This window comes from Synchiropus splendidus, chromosome 5 (genome assembly GCF_027744825.2).
Source record: "Synchiropus splendidus isolate RoL2022-P1 chromosome 5, RoL_Sspl_1.0, whole genome shotgun sequence".
In the NCBI taxonomy this organism is placed as follows: Eukaryota; Metazoa; Chordata; class Actinopteri; order Syngnathiformes; family Callionymidae; genus Synchiropus; species Synchiropus splendidus.
In genome coordinates, this window is record NC_071338.1 from 13,507,094 (window position 1) to 13,529,008 (window position 21,915).

Sequence of the window (21,915 nt, forward strand, 5' to 3'; positions counted from 1 at the left end):
CAGGCTAGTATAGATTTTCTTTCCGTACAAGCTTCACTGCATTGTCTGTCTCTTCATGTGGGTCTTAGGTCTGCACTCTTGTGTGTTGGCCACAGCCCCCGCTGTGCTCAAAGAAATGTATAAATACAACAACAGTTATTTTTCTGCTAGAAATCAACAAAAGACAAGCCAGACAACCAGCAATTAATGTTACATTTAGCATCACTCAACTGTATTCTTTTTAAGGCATATGGTTGTCGGTCAGAAGAAAAGGTGGACTGTCCTTCTCTTGGGGTCCAGCTCGGCATATCTGGGTGGCATCTTCAGCCGTTTGGATGCTGTTCTAGTTTCAGCTCTGGACTCTGTGACTGATATGTTCATCCTACTCTCTACACAACCTTTTGGTTTTACCTTAAAGAACAAGCAAGACAAAAATGTGTTTTCTTCAGAGGGTGTCTGGAGTCTGTGGTGAGCAGGTGGGAGAGGCTCAGATAGGAACCGTTCCACCGCACCAAGTTTCATTTCCAACAGTCTTCTAAATGAGCAGGAATTGAAGTGGTCTCTATCTGGGATTCGGACATGCCTCTCATCTCTCATGACAGCCTCCACAGCCTCTTTCACTGTTGTGTCCGCCATCAACACACAAGCCCCGGGTCAATAAAAACATCATTCAAAACATCATAGACATCTCACCAATGTAGAACGACTTGTTTTGCAGTTTTTAACACGGAACCTTGTCATGTCGCAGCTAGGATGATAACAACAACAACAAACATGGAGGAATCACTGAACAAAAGCAAACAGGGATGTATTTTTCACCACACAATGGCCAGGGTTTCCACGACTCTGAATGTATTTGTAATTCTTATAAAATTGAAATTCTTATCCAAATATTTTCAAGACATTAAAAGAGCTTCAGTTTAAAAAAGGTGATATAAAAACTTGAACATAGCAACCATCATGATATATATATATATATATATATATATATATATATATATATATATATATATATATATATATATATATATATATATACATATATATATTCTTTAGTGGCTCTGAGTCTATTACATGTGTCAGTATCAGTCACCATCATATTCAAAACTACTTGCTCTATCTGTCAACATAATCCTTCTTCCTTTGCTCTTCCGCTGTCCACTCCCCCGTTCTCCCCCCATATCTCCGTTTGCCACACACATGATGCCACCTTGTTGCCCCAAATTGTGATTAATGGCAACAATTCAGAGTGGGATATTCCCTTGAGTGGTTGCCAGTTGGCTTACACGGGGAAAAAACTCATTATGAGTGTCCATTGAGCTGACGGAGCAGGAAGGGTTGGGAGTGATGGCGTGTCTGCGTGTGCGAGTGTGTGCATGGACATGCGTGGACAGAGACGAGAAGCTCATTGTGTAAAATGTGAGTAAGTACATGCAGCCGGAGCACCCCTGCCATATTTAAGTGTGAATAAGTGTGTGAGCGTGTTCGTGTGCAGCTGGGCGTTGGAGAGTCTGCGTCCCTGGACTCAGTTCTGTTTGAACAATCTCCCCTGAAATGACACTAAAACTAAGGTTATATGAGAACAGCGTGTGGCGGCTGTTCCAGTTCTTTGCCTCTGTCATATTTTTATGGCACTTGCAAATGAGTCTTAGTAACACTGGAATCTCATTAAGAGACTCACAACCTCGATTGCAATGAAAGCAAAAGGAAGCATCTCCAGTGCGTTTTCATCTTCTTCTAGAAGCAAGGACAAAAACATTGAACATAGTAAAGATGAAGATCATTGTTGCACCATTTATTCACTTTCAGAAGGTGTTTTGTAGCAGGGCGTCTGGACTGGTGTCGCCATGCCTCCCTCGGCACAACAGCTCACTCTCACTCACTTGTCGCCTACTGACAGTTTTCTACTCAGCATTTCCATCATACTGCCAACAGGTATCACGTCTGACATTTGAATTGCCGTTTCCTCCTAAAATAGCTCCAGTGCTCAGGTGAAAAACATCTAAAAATAATCGTCCAGGCTCACCAAAGTTAAACGTTCTCTTGTGTGGGTGAGACAATATTGTTGTTGACACTCCAGAAGCAACCTGCAGAAGTGCCATTTATTTGGAGAGCTTGTTCACCTCTCCTCTCTTTGGGACTCTGCACAATCTGCCAGTGGAGGTCTGCACTGAATAGATTAATAGGATCACATTCATTTTTTTCCCAATTGAAGTGAGATTCCAGTTTTTGGAACTCTCCATTAGACACCGTTAGACAACGGAGAGAAACAACATTATTTTTAAGCATTAACATTTGGGGTAACAACAATAGCCTGTTGTTTTGCACCTGACAGCTCTCATGCAGATATCAACAGCTCACAATAAAACACCACTGACATTTTGTCCATTGATTTCTGAAGCGGTGAGTCCACAAGTCAGCGAGGATGGCAGGAAACAGCACCGGGAATCACTCAACCATTGGAAACACGCTCTCCCACCTGGTCCTCACATCCAGGATGACAGGCCGTGAGTGACAGACTTAAGGAACAAGAGAGATCATTCTTGTTTGCGCTCGTGTCAGTGAAGGCCAAAGTGCCAGCAGTGGCTGTTAGTGTTGTGTTCAGTGTGATTTATTTCTATTGTGCTCTTTCTATTTGGGATATTAATCCATGAGAGACCTCTTTTTTTTACTGACTAGCTCAATACATGTTTTATTTTTGTTGTTTTTCCCTCTTAATTTTCGTATTTACGATGCTCATCCTCATCCATGTGTGCGTCACATTTCAATTCATCATCGACCATCTCCCCTTCCACTAGATTACGATTGTATCTACTAACCTGGTATGAGAGACATTTCTCTCTACTAAGGTGTCAAATATTTTCAAGTGGACTGTTGCGTCCCATAATGGTGCTGACAGCAGGCACATCCACATCACATGTTGATGCCTCAGCTTTCCAAGTGACCCACATGTTCCTGTGGCATCTCCTGACGGCGTGGGATGCGAGCCACATGAAAGAAACGCTGAGCTTGCGGTTAGCCATGGCCTACATAAAGGTCATATAATGTATACGTTTCAGAAGGAAGCCTTTGTCGTCAACATTGCACACAAAGTTACACTCGAAAATAGGCAAGGTCTTGGGAGTGGGAATGGGTTGAGCCTCCTTTATAGATGTCACTTTCACATTGCAGACTGACATAATTGTGTCTTTATTTTTACTGCATCTTATCATGCATTTGTGTTGGGAGATTGTCGTCTCTCTTTATATCAGATCTGAGTGCCACCACGTGTGAGCTTGTTCTTGGAGATACGTATGCTACAAATGCTGCCGTCATTGTGTGTGTGAAATGAGTCACATTGCTGTGTCTTTTTCTGTAGTCATAGGGCAAATCAACCAGCATCCATCTAAGAGACCAATTTCCTGGGCATATCTTATGTACCATTGTAAACAGATATGCACAAGTCAATGCAGTGTTTCTTCTTAATGCATCCTCACTGACACATAGATAGCCCCAACTATCCTCCAGGTCTGACAAGATGGTGACATTCAAGTTTCCATTTGATTTAATTTCCCTGCTTCCTAAAAGCTCCAGGGTGTCAGCTGGGCGGTTTTCAGTCACAGTGATTTGCGTGGCCATTTAGAGACACAAGATTTGTGCTCCTGTGAGATGCAGCGGAGCGGATGGGTCCGTCCCACCCTGCATCGTTCGCACGTCTCGAGGGAGTGCCAGATGCCGGGTCATCCATCTCCCTCGACTCAGACCGTGCCCTTCTAGAAGTCACTGTCAGAGTCGCGTGATATGAACGCTTTTGCTGGGTTGTTGTGCTTCAGAAAAGAGTAAAATTCACATCATGTCATGCTGACCAAAATGACAAAGAGGCGGTGGCACAAAGGGGCAGAGCGTCAGATGCCGATCCATCCTTGTCTCCTTAGAACGGCCTCCTAACTCAACAGTTGTAATCAAATGAGGGGGAAGTAATAGGCAGTGCACCCAGTAGAATTGTGATGCCAAATGTTGGTCCAGGTTGTTATTCAGACCTACGTGCTGACTGTGGGCCCCGCCGATCTCTGGCTGCACAAAACAAGAGGCGGAGACCAGCCAAAGAAGAATTTAATGCTATTTCTATGTAAATCTAGGTGTTATTTTGCCCCAGATGTCGGGGAAAATGCATTCAAACCGTTCAAGTTCTCCATCTCCCTGTGATGGCAGCATGGCAGACATGCACTTTGGTATTGTGTAGCAGTGGATGCGAAAAAAAACCAAATGCAGATAGCATTCATTCTGGGAACACAGGTTGGATTTGATGTCAGTGTGGGCAGTTTACTGCTTTCTGAAGCAGTGAGCACACATGAGGAGTGATGTCACTCTATTCAAGTAGTCTTTATATAAAGTGATTTCCACAAAGCTACTAGGTTTCTTCACTCTTCGTTTCAACCTTTTAGACCCCGCAGTCTAATTTGGTGGATGCGAACGTGTCAGCACTTCTTCACACTCGCTGTTCCTTACATGTGGTGTAGTAAAAATAAACAGATTAATAAGGCTCTTTGAAATGTTTCACCACATGCCATCATTAATAAGGTGATTTTCTGGCTGCAAGGCTGAAAAGGTTTCAAGAGAAAATCCTATTATTTCTTCAAGCTTCCAAGTTTGGAAGCATTTTTTTCTGAGCTCTCAGAGGTAAAGGATAATTCCGTATTATGCAAAAATAGTAAGCACTTTTACACCCCAAGTTGGACCTGAAGAAAAATGTTTTTTATTGAAAAATGGCTTTTGAACTGAAATGTCCTACTCCATAGCTTGCTTAATTTAAGAAACACTGAATGCCATCTGTGTGTTTTGTGTGTTTAGGATTAACCAACCTGAGTCTATTAGTTGAAAAATAATCTTTTTAATTGAATGAGTAGCAAGAGGGTTTTTTGGGGGGGGTCGTAATCTGTTCATGGAACTCTTTTATGTTGTTTAAATAAACACTTTTATTAGTTTTATTTCTAAACTATTGCAGTGGCACATCGAAAAAAACAAAAGAAATTCAGATGTTATCTCAGTCTAATTCCAGTAGTTTGTCTGGGTTCTGATCCTGGATTCTGGATCTTTCCTCTGCCCTGCAGCTCCTGCACTTTTAGCTGTCTCTAATCTGATCGAGTCCTCACTGGGAATAATTTCAATAATCCCTTAAATATCAACATCTGTGGTCCTCTAATGGGGCACTCTTTAATTGGTCCTGCATGCTTAAGTGAGGGTAGGGGGGTTTAGTGGAAGGATTAAGGGTAAAGAGGAGACTGCGGATATATTGGGAGGACGGTGATGGAGATAGTGCAGGAGCCACAGAGGGAAACCTGATGGGTTGCAGGTTTGAGGGAGGAGGAAAAACGCAGCAACCTTAGCCAAGAGGCCCAGACTTTCGTCCTCTTAAAAACCTCTGCCTCCTTCGGGGGGAAATGCTGGGTCAACCAAGAGACTGATCTCTCTGGAATCTCTTGGTTCTGCCCAGGATCTCCATCCTATCAGGACGGATTTGATTGACAAATTCCGGTCAATAGAGTGCACCGGAATATTAGACCCACCTAATAAATTTAAGAAGGAAAACAGATCTTGTTCATGCATAAGCTGCACTGGTCTATAAACTGCAGGTGCAGTGGAGCTGTCTGCTCTGTAGAAAGGTCAGTGGTGGACCCATCTTAAAAAAGCACGAGGATCACTTCTAAACTAGTTTTGAAAACAGGGTCCAGCATTGAAACCGACTCCTGAAACAAATAACAGCAATGTTCAGAACTTGAGTCATGAACTTGTCCCAGCTTTTATTTACATAAAAGCGCTCAAAATGCTCTGTTCACACCTGTGTGTCCTAAGTTCTGCTGCTTCTCATCTCTGGTCCTCCAAAGAGATCGGCTTTGCTGGCATTTCTCGGAAAAAAAAAAGTGAAATTAACATTTTATTGTTAATCTGGTTAATTCTTGTTGCATTCTCTTTTCACATAAATGTTCTTTGCTAGGCAATTCATACTGCAACCACCATCTTGGTTGATGTCTTCACAACACTATAGTGAATGTCATTATCTCCTCAAACATCCCACTAACTTCTAGGTGTCACCTGCCATTGATGTGTTTCAAAATGAATTAGATCATATTTTATTAAGTTCACTATAGTTGTATTGTACCTTTACTGATATGATTTGATGCCCAAGCCATTATGACATGCTGCCATCGTCCTGTACTGGCTGGTCAGTCAGGTATAACCAATGACTTGTATGTGTGTGTGTGTGGTCTTTTTTTTTATTACACTCTGCTCTAATTAGAATTTAATATAATGCAGTAAACAGCTAGCTGCAGCTTGTAATGACACTGTGCTCTGGCGTGTGCCATAAAGCGCTGGAGTTATGAACCGTAGTTGCATGTTATGTGGCAGTAAAAGTGCGAGTTTGTTGGGAGACATTACATGAAATTGATTTGCATTGTTTAATCTGGCGACGGGTTATTGGGAGAATGTCACTGTCGCCGAAAACATACAACATCATTCTCTTTGAGTTTCATCGCTGAATCCAGTCACATGGCTTGGACTAGAGTCACGCGGGTGTCACAGAATCGATGAGTAGTTTTGCCCTCTCTAGACTGATTCTTGAATATCCGCAGTGGGTTCTTTAATATGCTACAATGTACAGGCGTCTCATGACACAGCATTAGGATGGTGACCATCTCCTCCATCTCACGCCCCCCCCTTGTTTTGGATGAGACTTCCCCACATCAGTGATAAAGGAAGGTTGTATCCCATCACTCCTTTCATATCGGTGCACAGCTGACAGGGTCCTTCAGTCAGAGCCTTGCCTCTTCGATAATGTGAGGCTGCTATTTATTTGGTCGACACAGTCTTTCATTAACTTATTTGGTTAAGTGAACGAGAAACACATTAAAGGAATGATTGCCTCTGTCGGGATGTTGCCCCCCTATTCCCCTACAGAGGGACGTAATAGCAGCCATCAATCTTGTGAGATTAAATTCAGTCTGCACACACGCTGCAGTATTGATCAAGACAACAGACTAAGGACACCATCAACACTTGCACGTGCTGCTCGGCCTAAAGAAGCCAATTCACTTGGGTTTTCCCCTTTGGGAGAGACAACTAGATGACGGTCCTAACATGAGCGCACATCCAGGAACATTCGATGGGACAGCTTGAGCAGAGATGAGGTACTGTTTGTTAATGCTGATAAATGGAGTGCGCAGAATCATTAGCATAGACCGGTTAGCAGAGCTCGCACCGTCCTGTTTGACAGGCTTTATAATTCCTCACTGGACATTTCCCATCACAACAGACCTGCCTCCTTTGTCTTCACCCACCTCGGACATCATCCTCCCCGTCATGTTATTAACTGCCGCCATGAACCCAGGTGTACTCCCAAGTCTATTGCCAGCCATTTTCAGTCAGTGAAGATGGATGCTATTCCAGCTCCAGCTGGCTGAAGAATTGGACTCCAGGCTCAGTTGGTCAGCTGCCTGCAGTGTACGTACGGATGGACAAATATTCACACAAAAAGTCACCAAGACCACGTGCTATCGCAGATCAAATAAGCACGTACGATGGAATGACTGGTAGTTGGTATGTGGTGAGCCTGAATTCACAAAAAAAAAGTTTGTCATTAAATCTTTCAGCCATATTGCATTTGGCCAAATGGTGCAAAATAAGCAATATTCGGAAGCGGAATAGCGGCATGCCATCACCCACTGAGACAAAATGAAGAGCAAGTCTGCACAATGGTTTTTGCTTCAAATCGACAACACGTTGTAATAGAATGTGTTTTTTAAATACAAAATTGTGCCGTGGAAAATGGGCCCTGTGACACCTTTGACAAAAATTCTAGGCAACCCACTCCACTTTCAGAGGTGCCGTTGTAATAACCTGGCAACACAATCCTCCACTTCACCGATGACCGACTCCCTGGCTCCAAATGATTTCGTCTTTTCGACCCGTGTCTCACACATTTGTCTGCATACAATGTTCTTTTAACGTGTTGGAGAGCAAGAACAGAATTGCAGAGTGCAACAAGTGTTCAACCAAACTAGAATTTTTAGTTTACGTTATTAATCTCTGCACCGTGGCGAAGCACATTTATACCTTTTATTTTTTTGTGTTTCTTTTTAAAGAGAAGACTGATTTTTATGTAAAACAAATCTATAATCTTTCAATAATCTTTCATTGAAAAAGTTGCTTAGTTTCTATTTCTGTAATATTTAAAAAAAATTGTAGAAAATTGTATGTAGAAATTGTAACAACCAAGAGGTGGAGACGGGGAGCAGGTTGCAGGAAGTTGTAGACACTAAATAGTTCATTACAAATACTGCTGAGCCAATATAAATGGGACTTGGCCCAACAATAACAAAGGAAGTCTCCAATGGAGAAAACGGTTGGAGTCCAGGAAGCAAAACTGGGAAGCGCTAATGAAAACACTCATGGCACAGGACAAGGAACTGAGCAACCAAGAAGTTAAACAAGAGTGAAAGAGGAAATGGCTGAACAAAATAAAAGCATGCCAGGAGGGGATGGGACACTTTGTGAAAAATTGTAGCTTCTGACGTTGGCGTGATATTTGTAGAAACAAATAGCAGAAAATGTATTTGTTTAAAAACGTTTCCAGAAAGAGGTGGGCAATATGGCAATGATTTATTTATTTATTTTAATAAAAAATGTTATGATTTCATTACAATGACTTTTGTATGTTTTGATTCTTGTTCGGGGGAATTTCCAGACATATCTTTCACATTCTTTGCCTCCGCTTGCTTCATAACTACTAACTATTATTTCTCTCTTCACATTTTGGAGCGCATTTGTTTGGTTCTGCATTTGATTTTTAACTAACTTTTAAACCACGAAGCAAACTTTGACAGTCTATCAGTGTCCATAAAGTTTGGAAGGGAGATGTCATATTCGCTGTTAGCTCTGTTAGCGTCGCGGCGCAGCCAGTCTTTGGCGTTGCAGCGAACTCGCCATCATTCCGTTGTGAAGGTATGTGGTCAGGTTAGAGGCGCGTCATGTTTAAAACAACTCCAAGTTCCACATTTGACCGGCTTCTTCAGAGGAGCATTGCGCGCTGCGAGTGATGGACGTGTAGCGTCTGCAAAGATCTATAGAATGTGACCGAATCCATGCAATCTCCTCACGTTGGTTGCTCATAAACAGTTTCTAATCGTTCATGATTTAATGACATCATATTGTCCGCGTCCATCTCTGGAGAAATTGGGTGAAACTGCATCAGCACACCTGACACTCTCTCACAGCAAAACACTGCTATAGACGACTGAAGAAGATTATATAAATGCAAAACAAGGTGCTTGAACAGATAGATCTGGACCTTGTTGACTGCTTAGTATGTCAAGAATTACAGAAAGCAATAGCCAGGGTTCCAGGTTATTGGCCTCTTCCTCCATAAACATTGCTAACCTAAATCTGAATGGCCAATGAGGACATTGGGAAGGTTTCACTGGACATCTGCCGCGTAAGTGGCAGCCCAACAGTTGCGCTGAGGCTCCATGCATGAACGCAGGACCGCGCTGATGACCCGACGCATTAAAGAGGGAAATGAGTGCGCCTCAGTTGAAGACAAGTGGAGCATGGGCAGCCCATTTCTACCTGATAAACACTATGCACCACTAGCCAGCAGATTGATCACCGCCGAGCCAAGGCTTGGATGCTAATTTGAATTTAGACAGAGTGAGCCTGAGTTGCAGGTAGCCAATAAAACACCGCACCTGCATTAAAATGTCATCTCCGGGGCTTTGCGCAGATTTTGCTATTTAAAGCGGGGGCTATTTAAAGGCTGTTGGATTGTTGGCTCTCCATGCAGAAACATCACTGTGTGCCCTGTCTATTATTTATGGGCCTCATTGCTCTTTTACTGATATACCAAGGTGGGGGCGCGGTTGGGGGGGGTGGCGCAGTCATAACCCCTGCTTGAACAACATGTGCGTAATGATATCTCCGTCTTGAGAGGACTCACGGGGGATGGGAGAGGTGTGGACCAGCAAATTGTGGCCATGTGCATTGAAGTGAGCCGAGGAATGAAGAGGTGAGCGAGAGAGAGGGAATAATACAGTGGCGTAGTAAAAGCATTACAGCAGAGCTTAGAGCGGCGCTGGGTGTTGGTGATGGCATCATTACCTCTGTCGCCTCCATGAATCATGGAAAACGTGTCGGCACATGTTCAGAGGAATATTCAAATAAGCCATCAAAGTGATTAGATGTTTGTGGTGGAGGACAAGGAAGCGGGCGACAGAGGGCTGAGGGTGGGTTGAGGTGAGCGTCAAACAAGGTGATGAAGTGAGAAAATTCCCCGAGATAAATGTGTCAACAGATCATCTGCTGATGTCGGGAGAAATGACTGCATGCGCGTGTGTGAGCGCGGGTTCAAAATGAGCAATTAAGACAAGGATCATTACCTTGGGGCTATTAGACAAAAAAGAAGGGTTATTTCGGTAATTGCTATTTAATCGTTATTTCTTCATTAGCTGGTTCCAGGCACTGATGGTCAAACGTGTGCACCAGCCAGCGCATTTCATGGCTCCTGGGTTTTTAGCCTTTCAGTCATTATTTACAGGTGATTTTGGATCTAAATATAGTTCACTCAGTTGTACGTGTGACTTTCTTTCTTTTCCATTTGTTTCCATTGTTTCAAATGCCTGAAAAATAAAACCATCCATTACTTCTGCTCCTGGGAACCACTTCCAACTCGGCCCAAAAGTAAAGTGAAAATGCAGTATGTTTGGCTAAATTCTGTAAAAAGTTAGGTATGTCATGACAGTAGTGTCAAGTAATAGCCAGCTATGTAAAACAGCTTTTTATTGTCGAACTGCTGCACCAAATAACATTGGCTTTCACTGAAACGTCTTGCTGCTTGTGACCCAAAAAAGACACTTGTCCCTCCTCTGACAGACTTGTCTTCATTTGCCCCCCGTAAGTGGGCATGTGTCACGTTACTTCATATTTCCCTGTCATTCTACTGTTCCAGCTGTCATGTCGCACACCGAAGTCGTCGCCTGCTCCCGCTGCATGTGTGTATGGATCTCTGTTTTGCATTCAAGCCAATCGCTCCTCTCCTTATGGTGGTAATTAGACTTGGTTCATTTGGGTTTGGAGCTTCACGCTGGCAGTGGACAGTGTTTGATCAAGTGTCTGTCAACATTTAGCTAAGGCTGACTGAATAACAAGAGCACCAGTGGTCCGGAGGGGCCGGTGTGTGTGGGTGACTGACAGTCCTTTATTGCTGCATGTGTGTCCGTCTTTAGCCACAATGTCAAGAGGGATTGATTTATCCGTGGGTTTGAGTTGAGGCAGCCTCCTCCATAGTTTCTGTCTCTGTTTTTGAGGCTATATGTGAGAGCTGTGCTCTGTCTGCTGTAGTTTGCACTGTAGAAACACTATGTAAATGATGAAGTTGTGAAGACATTGCTCTGTTCTTTCCTGTATGTGTGTGTTGCCTTTTCTTCACTTTCTGTGCATGTGGCAATAGCAGCAGGGGAGGAGGCCCCTTAGAGAAGACATGTTTTAAGCATGAGGGCCGAGGTTGGGGCCCTTGAGGGGTGTTTGGCCGGTGGACGCACAACATCCTGATCAGTCGACATCATGTCTTCTTGACACCAGTGCATCAGACGCCTGTCAGCGCTGAAGGTCTATATTTAGTCATTCATTGTTTATGTGGATGTGAACTCATTTGGAATTCTCCAGCAAGTCTGGATCTGGATCTTTTTCAATCTGGTTGTATCTGAATGTGTTTAGTGTTTACAGGTTTCCAAGAGTGTCTCATTAATGTATAAATGCAATGTATTGCATTATCAATGCAGTTTTCTAGATAATGTACTGTTTAACTTCCTGGTTGATTGAAGAGGATGGAAGGTTTCTCGCACTATGTTTGGACAGGAAAACCAGTTAAATTGAACCCTCCTGCTCTCATAATTGCTTTCAGCGCTTTCACTGATGCAGTGTGATGGAAGTGTTTTTTTAACCTTCCATTAGCAACATGGAATGATGTCTTGGTACGTCTATATTTATATACACTTGTTGAGGTCACATGTAGTTTCACATGTACTGTGTACATATTCTCATCAGTTATTTTAGTACATTGTATTTAGGCTTATTTAGACACAATATTTTACTTATTATTTATTTTTAACTTCCGTTATCTGATTCTACTGTCTGTGACCCAGAGGTCCTGGCAGACAGTAGGATTTAATTCATGAACACTTTGAGAGATTTGCCCTCTGGCTCAGCTCTTTCCATAAAACGTGTAGTGAAAAGTGAAGGAACTTTTGGCTGCATGATCTCCTAACATTCTTAGACTGATAACACTCTGTATTCACTCCAAACTAAAAGTAGTTGACTGTGAAAAACTAAATTCAGCGTTGGAAACTGTTGCTGACAAAAAATATAGGTGAATTGTAATATAATACACATGACTGCCAACAATATGTACTGCGTTTTTTGTTACAGATTTAAGAAAAAAAATATCTGTGATGTTATTGATCTGTTCATCTATTTGAAAGTTATCATGGGTTGTCAGTTTTATAGCTCCGATGCTGTAATGCAGCAAATGAAAAAAAATATCTTGCCAAACAGCTCTGTGAAAATATTACTGCATGAGCCGAAGAACGCTGAACAAGTTTAAATTCATTCACTGATCTGAGGTCAATTCATGGCAGAGAATACCAGAGCCCTCATTAAACTGGGGAACAGTTGCAGTGTTGAATCACTGATGGAGCCAAGGTACTACCACTCCATATGAAGTGTCACTTTTTTCTCTCTCAGTCGTTTGTCCATTAGCATTCTTATGAGTGCAGGTGCTTAAATCAGTCATTTTGAGTCATTCAACTGTGTTGGACTCCTACTCTGAGCAGGAAGAGGGAGCTCAGTCAATTCATGAAAATGAAAACACGTATTCAACAGTTCCTACTTTCATCTGTCATGTGTTTAAAAAAAAAAAAAGAAGAAGATTTTCCATCCATTGTCTTTCCCTCACCCACGGATGGATTATGTATGGCCGAGAAGTCGAGACTTTCCAGGGAGTAGCAATATCTTACTAGTCTAACTGTGTGATGTAGTCTCTCCAGTGTGTTGGCTTTACCCCTGGGGCCAGTCACAATACCTTACCATCAAGACGACATCCAGGGCACAATATCTGAGCCACTTCACTTTGATGCCCCTGAGCGGTGGCTTTACTTTGCACCTGGGTGAACCTGTTTTTAGAGGGTGAGATGTTCACCCTTAAAACTATATACATCTATCTATCTATCTATCTATCTATCTATCTATCTATCTGTCTGTCTGTCTGTCTGTCTGTCTGTCTGTCTGTCTGTCTGTCTGTCCGTCCATCTATCTATCCATCCATCCATCTATCTATCTATCTATCTATCTATCTATCTATCCTTCCATCCATCCATCTATCTATCTATCTATCTATCCATCCATCCATCCATCTATCTATCTATCTATCTATCCTTCCATCCATCCATCCATCTATTTATCTAACTGTCTATCTATTTATCTATCTATCTATATCTATATATATACTCAAATGACATTGAACAAGGATGAAAGGAGGATTCATTTGCTCTTCAATTGGTTGGCCCCCTGCTGGATCCTCTGATGACTGAATTAACTCCAGTTCCTGTGTGGAAATGGCGGGGGGTTATACAATCATAAGCTTGGTTGGGGTTGTTATGCTACCCATGTTCTGATAAGTCCTCCCTCATCTGATTTAATTACGCTTGGCATTTAAATGAGTGCACTTGTGTCGAAGAAGCAAAGCGGAGAAGGAGAAGGAAAAGGGCCTCGCTCTAATTGAGTTTGTTGTCGACTCCACCTACGATGCCGCCTTTGTTATGTCCAAGTAGATTTGTTGAATGAGTGAAGCTCTGTGTGCTGCCATTGATACTGCTGACGTTGTGTGGAAGCACATGTAAATGGAGATAGTACTGATCTCTTCTACTGGTCTTTGTTCTTAAGACGCAGTGTTTATGGCCGGTTGTTTCCCTCTCAAAAACCTGAGCAATTTATTTTTTACACTCATTGCTTTTTAGTATGGGTTATATTCGTTTTTGTGAGTTCATAATCCAAAGTATCACATGTACCTTTTTTACATTTTCAATGTAAAATATGGAGCACCATGTTTGATTGGATCAGTTGAATTTAAACATTTGTTGATATGAAAAGATGATATCCGCCTGGCCTCAGTTCTGGATGGTCATGAGAACGTCCTTTGTCTCCCCAACATTGCATGGTTTCCCCATGCTTGCTTCCCTGCAACAGTGGAAGACATACAGAATTTTTCTCTACACTGGCCGTGGAGCGTCTCGGGATACTCCAGTTGGAGCTGGTGGATTTTGGAGAAAGGGCGCAACCTTCTGAAGGTGTTGCCCCCGCGACCCGGCAACAGATAAGCCAATGAGGATGAATGGATGGAGAGTTTTCAGTGAGACCACTGGTTCCTCAGCAGAAGGCTCTTAGTGCAGCTGATGCTTAGCAACACCCGCAGGGCTGAGCGTGACATTTAGAACGATAAGAAATAATTATTAATTTCACCGAGCTACATGACCAGCCTTTCTCACGTGCCATTTACACGGAGACGGAAACGACCGGATCCGACGTTGTTTTGAAGTCGGGTGCAACGTTCATTAGCCACCTGAATCTGAAACTTTTGAAAACAGCCGGAGTGGAAACTTTCATAAATGCAGTGCTTTCTGTCTCAGAGTCCCACTACAGTATTTCACGGACATAGCACAGTCTCTAGAGATTCACCTGCAACGTCTCACATCGAATTAAATGTTTTTCTGTTGTCCTTTTGACAGAATAATCGCTGCACTCATAAAGGTTTTTCTATTGTCTGCCTCCGTGAAGAGGTATATAAAAACGTGTCTGAATTATAATCCTGATCGGAGCGTCCCTTCTTATTATACAGTTACATTGAAAGTGTATTTTCTCTTTAGTATAACTGAATTATAGATTATATTTCTTGAAGGTCAGCTCTGTGTGAGCTTTTGGGATTGTGCCAAAAAGTTTCCAGAGCTGCAGTGTGACACGTGTAGTGCACAGCAGGAGATTGTTAGTGTTCTGACCTTCTGGAAGAAAGTTGCTTCAGTGAAGGTGTGTGACTTGTTGGCGAGATGGATTGACTGTGATGTGGAAAGAAATACAAACAGAGAGGAGACTGCTGCATGATGCTTGTTAAACCATGCCTTTTACAGTAATTCAACATGTGTGTCCCTTGTAGCTCCTTGTTAGCTATACTCTCTATATACTCTCTATATCTACGTGATCATGCCCCTAAATATGCTCATCTCTTCCCTCCGCAGCCATGGCCACGTTCCATGTCCAACCAGAGTCTGTGCATGTGGAGGAGTCAGGCGTGGCTCGCTTCCAGTGTCAGATCCATGGCCTTCCAGAGCCTGTTATCAGCTGGGAAAAAGACGGCCAAGCGGTGGACACCAAGGACAAGAGGTGAGATTTAGCCCGCCGCGGGGTCTTAACACTAATGAGAATTGGCAGCACTTTGTTGGTAATTTAACAGTTGTCACATATTTTTGGTGCTCATGTTTCTTGTTTCATATCTTGTTTGCTCTTGTAGGTACACCCTCCTGCCCACTGGAGTCCTGCAGATCACAGCTGTGAGAGAGGAGGACAGCGGGAAGTTCTGCTGTGTGGCCCATAACAGCGCCGGAGTGAAACACAGCACCGAGGCCATACTCACCGTTTCAGGTCGGCAGCTGGTGGTCATATCTGGCTCTTTGTTTGGTTTGAACCTTAGCTTTTACCTCTTGCCATAATCTTGTTGGTGGAGCCTCCTCTTGCTGCACTGACCACAATACATGTTCACCGTAGCAAACTGAGCGAGAAAATTCAAGGGGATATTTTCAAACTTCGTCAGTGGAACAAATCTCTCAAAACTTGAATCATTTCTCGTCTGAATTAAAACAACCAATTTCGCCTAACTTAACTTTAACCTTCAGTCTCACATGCATCCAAAGTATCTCAATGGAGATTAAGTGCTTGTTTCTAGATCCGACTTTGGAAGTATTTTGTGCCCAGCTGGCTCTTTTGTGCGCCTGTGACGTAAATGTCACCTTCATTCATCTTGGTTTGGACTCTTGGTACCGGCCAACCCCGACTTTGTACAGTCATTATTTCGGGTTAGAACATTTCACAATTTATCAGTTTGACAGAGAAACCAGAGTCAGTGTACTATCTTGTAATATGCGGCTGAAATTATTTTAAAAAATGTAGTATGGATTATTGCCCCTGGTGTAATGCCTTCCTCCGGACACATGGGCTTTTAATCAATATACGTCCACAGTGTGGTGGAGATTGCCCTTGAGTGTTTGCTCTGCCTTTGTCTTAAGTTGTGTCGGCAACACTCCACCACAACAGCCACGCTCCCTGTTGTTTACCCGGCCGTCTTATTGCCCAGATTTTCCCATCCTATTGTCTCTCAGCCCCATCCAGGAGATGCACTATATCGAGCTAATGCACTCCAGAGTGTTCCAATTAAAGGAAGCCATCCATCATACCGTCTTGTTTTGCTGTCATGCTGCTTTTTTGCAGGCTCCCAGTCCTCCGTTTACAAAGAGCCAGTGATCCTTGTGGGCCCAGAGAACCTCACACTCACCGTGCACCAAACTGCCATTCTGGAATGTGTTGCCACTGGTTACCCGAGGCCCATCGTGTCATGGAGCAGACTGGGTAAGATAAAATCCTAATCACATTAAGGTATGCACAGCCTGTGACATGGTGCTTGGATGTATTAGTAAAGCAATACGGCACCGTGAGCATGTAGACCTGGCTTGGAAGTGTATGTTTTGTAGCAACAGATTGTGCATGTTCTGGGTGGTGAAATGAATGGTACAGTACAAGTAACATCCGACTTACGACCTGCTCGACTTATGTCCACCCGTACTTACGACCACGGCCAGCAGATGCTTTTTTTTTTTATTCAATGTCTGACACCGCAGCATGTAGCAGCCCGGCAACATGTACGCTGGTTACAGCAGCACAGTATCCCAGCATGTCACTCTCACACAGCCATCTACCACTACAGTAGCACCTATAACCCTCGCGTCAGCTATTTTTAATGACATTTGACTTACGTCCAATGTGACTTACGACCGGTGGGTTGGAACCGATCCCGCTCGTCAGTCGGATGTTACTTGCACATAGGTGCATGACAAGTAAGAGAGTGTGGGACATGGGCGCAGCAGAACTTAACCTTGGGGCCCGAAACAAGAACTTGATTTGTAGGTCCTTTGCTGTCCGCGCTGCTCATCCTTTAAACTTTCAAGGTGAACATTTAGTTGATTGAACGTAATCTGATTTGTATGGGGAAATGATACTTCTTATACACTTTACCTGTCCGTAAGCCACCTGTCACAGAGGAGAGGGATATTAAATGTATATAAAATCAGGAATCGGAAGTAAGAAAAGAAGAAGGATTTCAGTTCCATCATTACTGCTCAATAACAGACAGTTAGCTATATAAAGATTTAAATGGAGTGATCACATTTATATGAGGAGGCATGAATATGTTTCCTACAGAATTTTGCGAAACTTTCACCCCGATTGAGCTATTTATACTTATACACCACCTACTTACAATGTGTATTTTTCATCCACTTATCTGCAGCCTCCTCTCAGAAACCTCCAGCTCATCTGGGGGAATACCAAAGTCAACTGAGAAAGATTTTCTCCTCTGCCCCGGGGCCTCCTGCTAATCGGCCATGCCTGGAGCCGTTAGTTCGTTTAGCTTTACAGTCATTGGAAAAGTCCACGTTCAGGACAATTGAAATTGGATTTTAATTTGTAGTGATTCTAAAATAAGAGTAAATTATACACTGCTGCGTTGCGCCATGGCAACAAAAACAGTCGCTAGGCAAAGGTCTCTGTATTGTGGTGGGTCTCTGTGCCAACCCTAGTCTATGGTCACGGCTGAAAGAGTGAGGTCCAGGATCGAAGCTCTGGCTCATTGAAAGCAACCAGTTGCAGCTACAATGGGGGATAGTTGGAGGCCACCCTGAAGAGGTGGGCAGTTTGCCTGGCTTTCCCTGAGCAAGCCAATGCAAATGTTCCCTTCTGGACCAAAGTTGACTCAGAACACTGTGGTTGCTATAAAGCCCATAAAACAGTGGGAGTGGTATTTGATGTTGGTGGTGTATTTTAAGATCGGCCTGTCATGCTGACGCTGCGTTGAGGCAACACGTCAAGTCCTCTGGTTGCCTCCCAGAGCAATTCTGTGTTTACACCATGCAGTAGGAAGCAACATAAGGCCTTAAGGCTGAAGGTGATGATCAGCTCGGTGTTGATAAGAGCATGTCTCATCTCCGTATGGATTAGAACCTCGGTCAAAGCTCTGGAGAGCCTGAGGAGTAATTGCTTTGGGTTGTTGAGAGAGGCACGACGACTCTCCTCCTCCATTCTCCTGCTGTTGTGCCGTTTCCCCTCATATATTACTCAAACTCTGTCAAGAGCAATTGTCAATCTATTTGTTTTCTCAACCAGTTACCCATCTGGTTTTGCCGTTCCAAATGTAAATGGCTAACCCTTCCCAACAAGTTTGGCCTAATCAGATTGAGGGTATCGCCTTGCACTGTGTAGCGAGAATGAAATGCTAACACGAGGGGATTTGCGTGTATTAGATTACAGCAGGGAGGCCGGGATAAGCTGCATAATGAATCTGACAGCCTCACATCAGTCACTTCTTAATTCCAGAGTTTGTTTGCTGCCATTCACTGAAGCCTGCCGGCCGGTGCTTATTCTTTTCTGACACTAAGTTAATTTGTGCCTTACGGAGAGAAATCAGATTCTGCACGCATGTTAGAGGAGGAGTGATGGAGTGGTGACGGAGGAGAAAAGAGCCTGACTCCTTTTGTCAGGCAAAGTCAAAGCGGACCACTGAGTGAGGCCTCATTGGATTATCAATCATAAATTATCCAAACAGATGTTGACCACAGAAACCTCTCCTGTGCTCTCTCGGCAGAGATGTAGGCTCAACACATTCTTTTTTTTCTGGAGGGAAAAGGAAAAAAAAACTGTAACAAACCAGGCATTTAATCATTTTGTGGGTTTCAAGTCTTTTCTGCTGGGAGAGTGAGTGATATTTAACAACAAGCCATCGACAGGCCAGCACTGACCTGCATGTGAATAGACGTGACTTGAGCTTCTGGAGTCTTACAGGACTTTTGGGGTCCTCTTCAAAAAAAGAGCTAAAGGTTTTAAATTAGATGAGAGTAAATGGCCTTTATTAGTCCCACAGTGGGGAAATTCAACCTGTCACAGCAGCTTATGACAACGAAGACACTAACTCATACAAACGTTAAAGACATCCACAAAGCATCACAAGTCACAAGCTGTCAAATAACTCAAGGCAAATTATTAAATATTAGTCTATAAATAATTGCCAATTGAGAAACCTATTTTTTTCTCTTGAAATGTGCATAATTATTTGTTGTCCTGGGTAAAACTGCTTATTTTTCCCCAGTTATACATGAAATATAAATAAATAAAACAAATGTTAACGTGAGTGAGGGTAGGTACTTGCAATTGGATAGTGAAGGAAACAATGATGAAAACTATTGTCACTGCCTGTTTTGATGACAATAACTAATTTCTTTTTGTATTTCGTGTTTTTTTTTGAGTCATGACAGGTGATCAAAGTTGGAGCTATGTGGTTTAAAAGGTCTAGTATTTTAAAAAATACTATTACTATTTTAGGCATGTGTACATTTCTCCGGACACAACTTTTTCCCTGTTTCAAAACATTCAGAGGTTATTTGCTCTTTGGATACTATTTATGGCCGGTGTTATGTGTGTGCGTGTCAGTGGATGAGTGAGTGGTAGTAGTAGTAACAGCGGTGTACCCAGCAATGGAAGACTAAATGCAGTTTGGTGCATCACAGCTGGGAAGGAGTGTAGTGTTGTATGACAGGAGAGGGTTGTAAATAAAACTGGTAAACTGGTAAATAATGTAAATAAAACATATTTCCAGAGTTCCTTTCTTTGAGCTCCGATTTTTGGAAATCACTGTTGATAAACCATCAAAATAATATATGGCTACGCTCAAAACAGGACCAACTTAATTGCTGTATTACGGTGTGCCTGCAGACTCCTTGGTTACCTGCTTGGCCTTTCAAACATAAAATGTGGACATTACAGGCTGCAGGAGGAAGTCAGAGATGGAATTAAAATGGCCCCTGGCCTCCAAGCTAATATCTGAAGCGCACTGAAGCCCCTGTTCGGGCTGAGAATACAGATAGGAAGAACAGTGGAGTGCGCTTATCCAGGACATACAGCGAGTGCACGAGGGAGGGGACGGTATGGACTGTGTGCGCAGATATGAGATTACAAGTTGCTGTCAGTTTTTACTCCCCCTGCAGTGGCTAACAAATCTCCTGTGTAGCAGTTTAAAATGATCTGATAAGATTTGTTTGATAAAAAAAAGCACAAAGAAACAGGTCTCCGGTGTGCCCCCGCATTTCTGTAGCCTCCTTGCAATCTTTGAAAACCCTTTAGTGCTCAGCTAATATCAGTGGAACGTGTTCCGCACACTTTTACCTGATTAAAAACGCCTGTGCCCAGCAGTGTTTCTGACCAGCACTTAAAAAGAGATGTAGAAATATACACAAATAATATGAGCAACTGGGGGGAACGTATCAAAGCATGATGTCAAACAGTGTGCTGTCGGTCCCAGAAGCCTCCGGACCGGTGCTGTTTCATTTTTTTTTTTTTACCTTTTTTTTCCTCTGGCTTCCTCTTCAGATGGACGTCCCATTGGTGTGGAGGGAATCCAGGTACTCGGCACCGGAAACTTGATGATCACAGACGTTGGTGTCCAACACTCAGGGGTCTACGTGTGCGCTGCTAACAAGCCAGGGACGCGTGTTCGGAGGACTGCTCAGGGACGTCTTGTGGTCCAGGGTGAGTTATGGACCCTTTCATCTAAAATGTGCCATATAAATATGTGTATTTATCAGCACTGGGATATGAGAGCGTCATTTAGATGAATCCATTACAGATAAATACAATTACTCTATGGAAATAACTGGCACATTTTTCTGTGCAACTATTCCAGGTACAATACATTATAGTACAGTGTGTACTATAATACAGTGTGATGTCATCACCGAACAACCATGATGAAGGAGACTCTGTATTGATGAATAAAAAATGAGAGTTTAAAAAAGCATTGTGATAGAGGCCCAAATATATTTATTTCAGGTTAAATATTAAAATGCTATTGATCATGATGAAGTCATTACCAGCTTTTAATCAATTCGATCGACTCCCACCCCTGGTATTTATACTGTACGAGTAAATATATTGTACATATTATTTAAAAAAATCCACTGTAGTTGTTTTTCATGTTTATGAATATTAGTTGAAGTGATACTTTTCTACATAAATTCTACAAAAAATTATCAAAATGACACATTAAATTAGTGCATTAATGTTTACACATTTTGGGCTTGTTTGGTGTCGAATATATATTTTTAAAAAAGGATTTCAATGGCTTGTAGAATGTTTGTCTAGTTTGTAAACACATATTTTTTGTAAGATTTTGGCCAATTGCTGGGCTTCTGCTATTTTGATCTTCTGCTCTCCTACCAGAGTGGACTGATCTTAGAATACATCAGAGCAATTTGACTCTGAATTGTTTAAATATCAGTGAAATAAATACGACATTCATTCATCGTAAAGTAAAGAAATAATTGAACGCTCCTCTATCTTCAGTGGGCTCAAGCTTGGGCAGCTTGATAAAAATAGCCGAGTGGCTCATGTTCCTGCCTGGAGTTGTAAATCACATTAAGATGTAGTTGGGGATAAGAGCTGCAGTTTCTGTAAATGTGTGTCCATATCACTAGCTCAAGAGGTTTTAATAAAGTGGTCCTTTCAGAGAAGAACAATAACACCATTTATCTGCCATCGCATTTT

At 42.6% G+C, this 21,915-nt stretch overlaps 1 protein-coding gene across 3 annotated transcripts in view; it reads left to right on the forward strand.

Annotated features, from left to right (window-relative positions):
- The window catches only part of igdcc3 (immunoglobulin superfamily, DCC subclass, member 3), a 56,308-nt gene that overhangs the window by 17,187 nt on the left and 17,206 nt on the right, over positions 1–21,915 (forward strand). For all 3 annotated transcript variants that reach the window (XM_053866772.1, XM_053866771.1, XM_053866773.1), the window contains exons 3-6: positions 15,294–15,438; positions 15,566–15,696; positions 16,540–16,677; positions 20,743–20,901. In XM_053866772.1, coding sequence (XP_053722747.1) covers positions 15,294–15,438; positions 15,566–15,696; positions 16,540–16,677; positions 20,743–20,901 — 573 coding nt within the window. The remainder of the gene's footprint in view (positions 1–15,293; positions 15,439–15,565; positions 15,697–16,539; positions 16,678–20,742; positions 20,902–21,915) is intronic.